This window comes from Perna viridis, chromosome 4 (assembly GCF_037379345.1).
Source record: "Perna viridis isolate PV_CMFRI_1.1 ecotype Kerala chromosome 4, ASM3737934v1, whole genome shotgun sequence".
Taxonomy (NCBI): domain Eukaryota; kingdom Metazoa; phylum Mollusca; class Bivalvia; order Mytilida; family Mytilidae; genus Perna; species Perna viridis.
The window spans coordinates 13,833,553-13,846,026 of NC_142448.1; the positions used below are offsets into that span (position 1 = coordinate 13,833,553).

A 12,474-nucleotide genomic window follows, 5' to 3' on the forward strand; every position below is an offset into this window, starting at 1 on the left:
AGTACCTGAAGATTTCAAATTTTCATAAAACACAAATATAGCACAATCAATTATACCAAGGTCATAATAGATTTCCGGTTAAAGATGTTATCAAGTAAAACCATTCATTTATATCATAGAATTATTATTGTGTAATCTGAACACTTCAAAGTTACTTCACAGGAAACAGCTGACAAAACACTTTCACAAGATTTATTTGGGTGAAATGATGAGATTTTATAGCACTAGTTCTTTTTTTCAAATTATCAAATCAGATAAGAATAAAACAGGGTTAACTTAAGGTTTGAATTTCAATGATGTGTGTCTCTTGAATTAAGAGTGCTTATAAACCTATTTTAAACATATTTTGTGAAAACTAAAACAGACCTGTTTGTATAAAAACTGCTGTGAACTGAAACATTTTTACAAGACCAGACTAAACACTTTATCCAGACCTGATATAACACAATATGAAAACTGAAAATGTTTGATTTCTTTTTTTTTTTTTCAAAATATGCACTTTATAATAAAGTATCATTTCTTTCTTCTTGTGTACTACCAAACCACACACTCAAGTACTGGCAGATACATCTACTATTGATGTAGATTAAATTTCATTACAAAAGAGAAATATTCATGTCCTCCCTTAATTCATCTCTGATACATATGAAAAACTTAATTTAAAAACTTTCATGTTCCAATTTGTATCAATTTATCTTTATTAGTTTTTCCTTATCATATTACTTTTGTACTTGCAATCTTAAATGGTTAGGTCATACAATTAAGCAAAGTTTAAGGCATCCAATTTCTTTTTATTATCGCAAAAATGAGGACTAATTGATGAAAAAATATTTAGTACCTTTAACCTTTGTATACTGCTATCAGATAGATACAAGGTCTGGGTTTTGTTCCAGAGGTGTGCTATATTAAGTTTAAGACCAAGATAACACACTAAAGATTACTAAAGTTCCTTGTATAAAATGTTGTTTTTAATTAATAACAAGGAGTTCTCAATATAATATAATTTAGAAAACATTTCAAAACTTTAAAAATCTTGAGGCAGACATCCATGTTGTTTATTGAGAGTTTTTTTTAAAGAATTTTTTATGGGCTGACCAATATACATTTATATTCTTACTCATTTTCACTAAAGAAATAGGAAAGAAAGGCAAAGTTTTAATGAAATCTATCATACACATTATAAATAAAGGTACTAAATGATTTCTTTCACTTCAACAAATGTGTCATCCAATTAAGTAAATATTGTGGCCATTCCAATTGAGATTTCAGCCAATGTCTGTTGTTTAGGATCAGTTGACTTACATCACTCTAGTGTAACATAAACTTGTTATATGTTAAATGTTTTGAGGATATGTCAACAATTATATATTCCAATATTTGACGATGTTTGTTGTTATTCTCACCCATTCATTATTGATATGTGTTGTTGTTTGTTTGTACATTTTTGTCAATATAAAAATATTTACAAAGCCACATAGTGTCCACTTGAGATAAGTAATACCGGTGTTATAACATTAAGGGGGGATAATTACACAATTACTTCAAAATTGTCAAAAGATTTATTTACTATTTTAGTGCCAATACTAGGGCTTAACCTCATTTAAGCTTTTAAGTAAACAGTTCTTAAAATCTAAAGACTAAATCAGAAAATTTTCAAGCAGAATATCAACTTGATGGTTTTAGTGTTCTTTTAAAACTAACCCTAAGTAGTTAAAGAACTGAAGAAGTTTAAAAAAGACGCCATTTTGATTACTTTTTTTTTCATGTCAAAATTTAAAATCTATGCAGTCAGATTTATATAGTAAAGCAATCATTATATGTTAATGAATTATATTGAATAATGTTGTATGGTTATATTAGAATGAAGTTTTATGACAATTAAATGACACCATGTCATCTCATCAATCCTTGAATGGCTGACATAAGATTGTAATTTAACTGTCCTCAACCCATTCTATGATGCTAAATCAATAAATTTCTTCCAACTTTTCCTGAATACAGAATTAACTTCTCTATACACCCTATCATTTAGCTGCAGGTAAATTTTATTCGTTAAGGTGCAAAATTGATGAACAGTGATGTAATATGCCCTGAGGTTGACACTTGAAACTTGTAAATCTGGCCAAAATCTGACCTAATTTTGCATTCAAGTTGTAAATACCAAATACTAACTAATTTCTGAGCTCATGGAGCATGACCATTGTCCTGGACACAATATTTCCAACCTACTTGCAGGCAAATGCAACATACCAAAATATGTCCTCAATTACTGATCATGAATTATTTGGAAATCATTGCTTTTTGAACTGAGGAAAAAGAAATTAAAATTTTAGATAAATACTGGTTATTATTGATGACTGACTGTCACATATTACTTAGCAATATTTTGGTTTTTAGGAAATTTGATACCAAATATCAGACATGACAATTGAATTATATGCAAAAGAAACATAAATTTTCTGCAATGAAGTTTGCAATGCAGCATTTCATACCTAGAATCAAACCATAAAATAGGTAGCATATTTCATACACATGCCATAAAAGTTTCATAAAAAGTACAGATTTAGAGGGACAGACATTAAAAGGAACAATGGGCAGAAAATTGCCATATTCAAGCTGTTGTCTGTAAGCAGCAGGTGGCCAGTATTTAGTCCTCCTATTGACACAACTCTACCTGGGTGATTGATTCCACTAACAAAAAAAATCAATGTCTCTTTACATCAGAACAAAGCTTTTATCAATAATATCATAAAGTCTTATAAAAAACTGCTTCTTGTAGTATCTACAACTGGTCTTGTCTAAGCTTGGTTTGGGTGTAGCATTACTCTCTATTTAGTTTCATCATGCTAGTGTGGAAATTGAATCAAATATCATAATATTGACAATACTCAACAGTGTATGTAGAAGGCCTTCAGCTAACTGGAGACAATATGTTGGGACAGTATGTCTGGACAACAGTATTATTATATCATTTATGTAAACATGTATGTTGAATGTCATATTCCAATAATCTAGTTATTACAGCTTCATGATCTTATTCCTGTACATGTATATCTAATATACATGTATATTCAGTTCTCTAGTTCAAGAAAACAGGACATGTATTTAAAACAGGCCTAAAAAAAATAACCACTGCAACAATATTTGCAATATTTGGAGGCTAAAAGAAACATGAGACTCATCTGGCAAAAATGTGTTAGTATATGTAGCTGAATACTAGTTCCCACATATCATTTTATTTTCAAAATCTATGATGATTTTTGTTTCAAGTGTAATCAATAGTATATAACATAAAAATGAAAAAAAAAATTTTTTCTCCATTTTATGCCTGTACCAGAGACTAAAAAGTTGTTGATGTCTGTGTAGAGGGTTAACAAGAGCAACTTAAAGACCTTGGGAACTTTTCATCTCAGACCCATTTACTACATTGAAGTATCTGGCCAGGTTTAAACAACCTAAAATCTTTAATACTTAAGTACTTGTTTAAAGCTATTTTATCAATTGGAGAAGTTTACTTTAGAAATGCTTTGTCATTACTTTGGAAAACACATCTATGATAGCTAGTTTGTCAAATATAACCATCATTTTCTAATTTGTTCATTTCTGCCATGTCAGAACCAAAAGATAATTTCTTCATTTTACAGGTACAAGTTTAGTCTGAATAGAACAAGTACTTAGCACTTTTTTATCAAGGGGGCTATCACAATGGAGTGTAAATGTTCCTATTGTAGCGGAAGTGTCGCCCTCCAGGTAACTCATAGGTAAACTTTTGTTGGGACTAATTAGATTTTTAAAAGAAGCCTGGTCTGTACAAGTTGGCTCTTGTCCATCTTTTAACATTTAAAACACACCAGGGTTTTCCAATAAGATTGTAATATTGATTAAATCTTTGACCAATCCCTGTAAAATTTCCTGTAAATATCAATGTTCTTCAGGTAAAGGGAGATAATTTATAGCTGTAACATATGCATTGACCAATCTTAATTTTTGTTTCAATTACCAAAATTTGATTTCCGTTCCAACCAAATAAAAAGTATAAATTCAAATCAATTTCTAATTTTAACAAATACATGATAATTTTTCTTCTTTTAAATTTTTTATGAATTAATGGAAATGGTGCAGATTTTCACTTCTCATGCATAAAAATATCACAAACAATTTAGCACTTGATATGATAAAGAGTGAAAGGTAAACTTATTAGTCATCAACCCATATATGGATTGCAGGGCCTATGTTCATTTCACATACTCTGTGACTAATCCTCATTTGTCAATTTTCAACAAGATGTCAAAACTTGAGGGTCCCTTTTAAAAAAGTAACTGATAAATAGAAAGAGAGAAATGAAATGTGAATAATTCAGTGATGACCTGTCCAGAGATGACAAATCTCCCCATCAGTGCTAGACATGTCACCTCAATGACAGGGCCTAATTATCACATTTACTTTCAATGATTAGTATATGTAATTGTGATTAAGGTAATTTTTATCTAAACAAGGTTAAGTCTTGTTGTTTCACAAGGCGAACAAGGTTTCCAGTCCTCTAATGACTGGTTACGATGTATGACTAACAATAAAACAAACAAGAAAATGACCATTTTAACTGCTGGTACATTATTGTACCCATATTATCTATGACAAAAGGAAGAAGATATGATCATATGCCTAAAAATTCTTTTAAATGTTTTGCAATTTTCTGAACCATAACAAAAAATCTGTGTTTTGTCTTATTGTCTTTTAATTGTTTAAAATGTATTTCAAAAATTGCTTTATAATAATGAAACAATCTACAGTACTGATTATTGTAAGATAAACAAAGAAAATATGAAAATTGACGCAAGATGTGGTTCCTTTTGTATTTAAAAATTCTTTTCTAACAAATCAAAATTCTTCTGAATAGAAGCTGACTTGCTGTTTCTTTTGATTTTTTTTAGTCATTAGATACCATCTTAACTACTAAAACACTGCCCAGTCAAAGAATTCTGGACAACAAAAATTTTCCAATATCTTTATTTCCTTTCCACAATTTTTCTATATCCACTTATCAACCATTTTCCTTTAATTGTGAATGTAAAATTTTAAATGACTGCAGTCTAACAGTTATATTAAATAGAGCCTTTGTTATTGGAACAGATCTGTTTTTGACTATTGCTATTCTAACAACAATAGTTGTATTCTGTTTACTCTATCAGCCAGTCCGAAATCAGAAATAATTATACACAAAGTTCTTTTAATAGGACTTTCAAAAAGACCTAAGTCTCATCTTTAACACAAAGTGACCAACGATCCATCTCGACCTTGTTTGTTTGTGGGATACAGAGACACTTTTATAGTAAAAATGATATGGACATCTGTCTAGCCCTGGCGCAACAGGCTACAATAACTAACTGACCAAGCCCTTTGTGTACAAATCCTGAAACCTGTGGTATTAAAAAACCAAATCAGTCATTATTAAACTGACACAAATCTGCCAAAATGTTCATTATTTTGATTTGAAAAAGTAAACGAAGTGAATAAAAGAAAGAAAAACATAATCCAGGGACAATATTGACACAACTGTGTCAAGATCAGGACACCATATGACCAATCTGTAACTGTACGGTACCAACAGTTTGTAAAACTGGTGACCTGTTAGTTTAAAAGATTAACTACAAGGTTATACATTTTCATAACAAATCTAGGGGGTAATTTATACAGCTTATCACACCATCCTCACAAGGGCAGATAATTCAAAAAAAGAAAATTGTTCCTTGAAGTAGTCAGCTCTCTGATATGATAGTGTACTGGAAGTATGTTTTTCCTGGTGTCAGATTGAACAGTCTCTTCATCACCGATCAGATAGAGAATATAGTAAACACACAGCTTGACACATAGAGAACTAACTAATAAAGATGAGGGAAGTTTTTTTTGCTCAAACCTATACATCTTTACACCCATTAACATTCTTTTATATGTACATGTAATATACATGTACCTGGTCATAGACAATAACAGTGCACCAACTTGACATACAACAAATGAGGCTTAGAACCGCAGGAAAATGCAGTGCAAAGCTCCAGTTCGAGCTGAATTTATATATTAAATTACGTACTGTAGCAAAATTTTTATTAGCAAAAGTTTTTTCTTCAAAACGGACAACATCCTGGCAACTAAAAACAATATACACGTAATGTTGAACAAAAGAAAAATTATTTTCAGTCAGTGACTGTATATCCCTTGTAAATATAAGGTCAATGCATTTTGACTGCTCAAATAGAACAGTGGTAGTATAAACATAGTTCGATGATCAATAAAACAAAATATAAAACCATATTAATTTGTAATTTGTTCAAAGTCATTGCTTACGTTTATCGGTGGCTTGTTTTATTCTCATAATTCAAGCCACACACGGTTTTAAGACAGTTTACAAGTATTTGAAAAGTTTATAACAATATAAACATGTACTTGTAAAGTAATATTTTACCAAAAACATAACTTTAGTTCATATGAGCCTCCTAGTGAAGTCTATAACAGTTTATTGAACTAAGTTTTAGTAAAGCACAAGTACATGTACATGGATCCCAGTTAGCACGAAATGCTAAACAGATAAAAGAATATGTATCACTTACTTGGACAGCACTATTGAGAAAGCAGTTGTTTTCTCCAGGAGCATTTCTGAGACCTTTAGCAGAGAACTGTACACTCTGGTGTCTATCCAAGGTGTCATACCAGTTTGGCTGTGACTGGTTCCCTGGTGGAAGTGGACCTTCCATATTATCCATTTTGATTAGATGTTATGAAGAATGCACAATTAGTCCAATTGTTTAACACATACATGAAGTTTTTTCTGAAAAGTATGGAATGAGATAGATAAGTAAATTTTTTCCTTCACGTGATTTCTTTGAAAAGTACATATATCTAGATATTATGCTTGTATGAACTAAAAAACTTATTTATAATTGATACAGTGAATATTATGGGAAGTTTACTGCTGTTGCTCTCCGTGTGCGGATCTAGACACTTTGGAATGGAGGGGTGCCAGCCAGGGTTCCTCAGGAAAAAAGGGGTATTAGGACATTAAAAGCCATTTTTTGGCAATTTTACGAATGAAAATGACAAATTTTCCAATAAAAAAGAGGTGTAGAAGTAATGAGTAGAATATATTTAAAGCAGTTTCAAATAGGTTTGGGCTATGGAAATGTGATGGATTATATATTTCTAACATTAAGAAAAGATTATATTAAATATTCATGAGCAATTTGAACTACAGGTGTCCACTTGCCCTCTGGAATTTGTGTTCATGACCCAAAATAAGTTAGCAGTGTTTGATTCAATTGAAAATTGAATGGAATTCACTGATTCATAAACAATTACATTAGTTACAACTTGTTCGTATATAATAACAAGACCAAGCAATGACAAAAATCTAAATTTCGGTATCAACTGCTTGTTAAATGCACTTGTCAAGTTTTCCCTTTTACTTGCATTTATGAAATTTAAAACTGTACTTTTCATTCAAAACACTAATAATAAATCTTTCAAAAAAACGAAACTGAACATAAATTTTAATACATCGCATAAAATCTGCACAAGACGATAATTTAGCTATATCAACTTTTCAGTTCTTTGAAGCATCATTAATATTCCCTTATTCTGCTTACAATGTATACATGTACATGATTACTCGTCTTATTTTGTCCAACCTAGTTCTTACAGTATGCAGGTTAAGTCCCATTTTTAGTGTCAGATTGTAAATGTCACATCCCACTTTTCTCCTTAATTAACTTCTAGGCAGCATGTTTTAGAGAATAACATGTATAATTCCCAATTAGTAAAGCAGTCATTTGTATAAAATGCTTTACAAGCAACATGTCTACATGTACATGCACATCAAAATGTACATTTACCTGTTATTCATTGCCCTTATAAAGCTTGTCGTGAGGCAAAAAACAAGTGCACATATTTAACATTACATGCATTGCATATTACTACTCTCATTTTAATGAGAAACTTCTCTGAATTTTATCCGAAAATTACAAGATTTAAACTTAATCAAAATTTAATTGAATTAAAAGTAATTTATTACCCATTTCAAATTAAATTAAAACAGGTTTATGAAGCTTTAAGATACAAGATACATGCATAGCAACTGAGTTTGGCTCTATCATGATTAAATCTACCAACATCAAAACCTGAGACAGGTCATCCACGCGAAGGTGAGAAGAAATGATAGTGACATAGCTATGTATCCATGTAGAGTCAATATATGTATGTATCTGACCCCTTTTACATAAGTTGACTCTTATTTATCAAATGGTTAACTGGCAGAAGTTGTCAAAACCAAATTACATTTATCAGAAAAGTCCATTTAACAAATGAATGTTACATGATAAATTTTTGTGACCTCCGCTTGAGTAAATAGAGTTTGGACTTCCAATTTTGATAGGCCTTGATATCGGCCATCTCAGGGGATCTTGTCACAGATAATATGTTGGACTACACATTTTAAAATATGACAGAAGTCAGTCCAAAACATACAGATGTAAGAAATTCAATTTTTCTAAAAATGAACCAGTATTTCCTACACTTCAAATTTAAGCTTTTGACATGACTCAATAAACCCACCCACTGAAAAAAAAAGTTTAAAGGAAAGATAGGGCATATCTACATAGATCAATAACCAATTAATTCAATACATATAATGTAAATAATCGGCAGGTGTCAAATAAAAACCACCAGGTTATTCAGTTCAAGGGAGTTTTAATCTTCCATCGCCTATTTTTACCTGTAAGCACATGCAGGTAAAAGTCAGCAATTGGAAAGTGACTCACTTCCTCCACTCACGCTTTTACCCAAAGTATAACCATCAATTAAATCCTTGCTAGCCAGAGTATTATCTGTTCAATAGAGACTGATGGTTTATAGTAAATGACAAACTAAACAAAGAAGGAAGGCCTTGCACATAAAATCTAAAAACAGATTGGGAAATGATATCAGGATCAATAGTATTCATTCATGAATTATGAAATAAAAGATTCAACAGATACATTACAATGTTCTTGAATCCCAAAGTATCTTAGTTTTATTCATTTGGTAATTCGTCATTTATGATGATCTGTTAAGATTCTTTTTTCCTGGTGCTTCCACAATTTAACTTCTCACAGTTTCTAGATTTGTCCACATTCTATTCCAAAGTCACTTTTGGGAATGTTTTCATACAAAATCAATTTTTACCTACTACATTTATTAAAAACATTTGCTTTACAATGTAAATGTAAACTGAAAATCTCACTTTGTACAGTTTGATATTGAACCCTTTCAACATGTTGTGAAGATGCTCTATGAAAAACAATAGTATAGGTGTTAAATGCTATGACCAGCAATGGGGCTCATAAGGGTTTTTATCGAAGGATATAAATGTAATTATTTGTAAAAAAAATCATCTTTTATAATGGACCTAAACAGTTTGATCAGCTTTGTTACTTGAGCTATTTTGTTAAAAGATACCACTTTTTAACTTCAAGCCCCGTGCAGGTCCGGGTGTTAAAAGAATAGGCCTGCAGCAGCACTAAGCTTGTCGTAAAAGGCGACTAAATAGTGCTCAGAAACCTAGCCGGGGGTTAGGTGCTCTGCCCACAGAGCAACTGGGATGTGTGCCCCAGGTGGTGGAATGGGGTACCCCTGGCATGTTACATGCTGGGGTTGTCAGGCTATAATACAGAAAACCTGACCGCAAACCATAGTGGTGCACCGTGTTGGGAAAGATGCCACGTTCCTCGCATGTTAAAGAACCCTGCTGTGGTATTCGATAGTAGGAACTTTTGCGCTCCGCCACAGGAGGCTAAATTGCCCGACCTTACCCATCCCCCTTTTTCTAGTGGCAATCAAAATTTGTCGACCCTGTTGTCCTTGTGGCTCATCCTTTTTTTTTTTATTTCATGTTCATTTTATCATCCATTTCATGTTCATTGTCTGAATATAGCTGAAATATTGCTGCTCGGACGTTAAACCCCAACAAACAAACAATTTTAACTTCAAAAATATACACATTCATTGGTAATTTATTTAAGCCAAGATGTGTATATACATGTTTACATGTCCTTGTAAAAGTTGTATTACTAATTATAACTAACAAAGGCAATTACATGAAAATACATTTGCACATGAGTACATGAACAAATGTACATACATGTATTTATACATGTATACAAGGTAAAGGGTTTTTTTAATGGCAGTTTCAAATCAATATTCTTGTTAAGATAAGTTCTTTCTACTATGTATGTAGATTTTGTACATGTACTATCAAGATTTATTGCAAAATGAACTGAGAATTTAATAAAGTACTTTATAAATATCTGCAGGTGTCTGAGCAGTAAGCAGAGCTAGCACCTCCATTCACAAGAGTAACATGATCCCAAACTTAATTTCCAGTATAGTAAAAGTAGTAGTAAATGTTTTATTGAAATAGATACATGTCTACTTCACTTATAAATTACATTTTTGGGACATCTACCTATATGGGTAAGTAAACAAGAAAATCCAACCAGGTGTAAACAATTTTACAAATCTGGAACCCAGCCAATTTTTACCTGCCCATTGTTACGATACAATATTATTACATACTACCTCTTTAACAAAAAACAAGATAAAGATGAATAATATAAGAGGTCATTATAGACAGTAATTTTAGAACATTATAAGTTTTATACTTATCCCAATGCCATAATATGATATTTAATTATCTACCTGCCAATTATTATCCATTGTTAATATTCATACTTAGATAAATATGTCTCCAAATTTATTTCAGTTTTTGTTATATATAAATGTATTAAATAGAGGTGGTAAACAATACCTGCAATGCTTGTTAAAAAAACAATTATTTGGTATTACCACATAAAAAATTGTGACATAGTTTTGAATAGTCAATTATGAATATGAACAAATTTCCCCTTTTTCAATACAGAAGTTTGGGATATAATCCAGGATGTTTGCACATCAAGACTTCTATCTCAAAAATAGGATTATAATTTTAAAGGGTTTAGGATATTTTTTATTATCACTCTAATCATACAACTACTACTTATGTTGATGACATAAATAAGCACTACATTCCTAAGGTTATACTCAATATTTATGACAGATATTTAATTAGCATTTTCACAGATTTAAGACAATTTTACAGGTACATTTAGCAAATGTGACCTGAAGTGATCTAGAGAGCTGCCACTTCTCACCCAACATTACATTACATGGTATATACTTGATAACAACCCATTGTTTCTAATGACCTGGGAAACTAAATGACACTTAAAGGTGTGATAAAATCTGAATGGTCACTCTGTCAACTGCCCTGATCTGTGAATTTACATGTACCTGTATACCTGCCAATGTATACTTTTACACAAGTTTCTGTAACTGTCCTAGTTTCACAATTTTTAAACACAATGTAGTTTGCATACAAAATTAAACTTAATTACATTTAACACATAGGCAATGTATTTATGTTTGTTCTATTTAAACAGATGTAAAAAAAGGGTTCTAACAAAAGCCTTGGATAATCCAATCTCTTCTGAAGTGGTGTTATAATATAATAAGTAATGACAAAGAGACAGTACTTCAACATCAAAGGAACCGACAAAATGGAAAAGTAATATGTTTACCTTTGTGTAATGTAATGATGTAATATATTAATTGCCGACCCACGCAGATTAACATTCTTCTTAAACAGGACAAAAAAACATAATTAAACTTGCAGAGAAATAGAATAAAACAAAAATTAACTAATTAATTAATTCAATTAGCATTTTCTGACCAGTTGTATACATTACGCTAAGAAAATAACAGCAAGATTTTTAATAAATTGCAGGTGTTCAACAAATATAGACATGAAAAATATACATGTAACATTTGAACTATATGCGATTATTAATGAAAATGAAATTTTACACTGAAATCATATAACTTTTATTTCTATTTTAATTTAAGAGAGCGACATGACTCACCTGGAAAATCAATAATTACCTGAACCTAGTTCGACTACTTTCGTTAGAAGTTCCCGCAGTTTTCAGTTCACCTACATAAAAACATACTTTCTACTTACCAAAATATATTCCTAGAATGTTTTTACACTATCCCAGTAATTAGTCCATTTACAAAATATTCGTAACAAAATTAATCCAGATAATGTCCATGAGGCCAGAAAGTTAGCGGTACTCCGTAGTCGCCATGTTAATTGTGTATGTCAATAGTCCGCGTAGGGATTTACCTGTCTACGACACAACTAATTTGCATAATAATAATAAAGTAGTGCCAGGTAAGAAGTAATTTGTCACTATTTTACTATGATAGTAAAAACCTTCCACAAAGGATTAATTGACAAATCTAGTTCCTCATTTGCAGGCATCACGATCGCGAATTATACACCAGATCAGAATGAGCTCATACAATGCGTTTCGAAGATGATGGCACAACTCTGGTGAACAGGTATTTTTACTT

At 31.2% G+C, this 12,474-nt stretch overlaps 1 protein-coding gene across 4 annotated transcripts in view; it reads right to left on the bottom strand.

The window, feature by feature from the left end:
• The window catches only part of LOC148618950 (uncharacterized), a 34,792-nt gene extending 22,554 nt beyond the window's left edge, over positions 1–12,238 (bottom strand). For all 4 annotated transcript variants that reach the window (XM_088578363.1, XM_088578361.1, XM_088578365.1 and 1 more), the window contains exons 1-2: positions 12,080–12,238; positions 6,606–6,823 (exon numbers count right to left, since the gene is read on the bottom strand). In XM_088578363.1, coding sequence (XP_088434489.1) covers positions 6,606–6,758 — 153 coding nt within the window. In that variant the 5' untranslated portion in view covers positions 6,759–6,823; positions 12,080–12,238. The remainder of the gene's footprint in view (positions 1–6,605; positions 6,824–12,079) is intronic.
• Between the last annotated feature and the right edge of the window lie 236 nt (positions 12,239–12,474).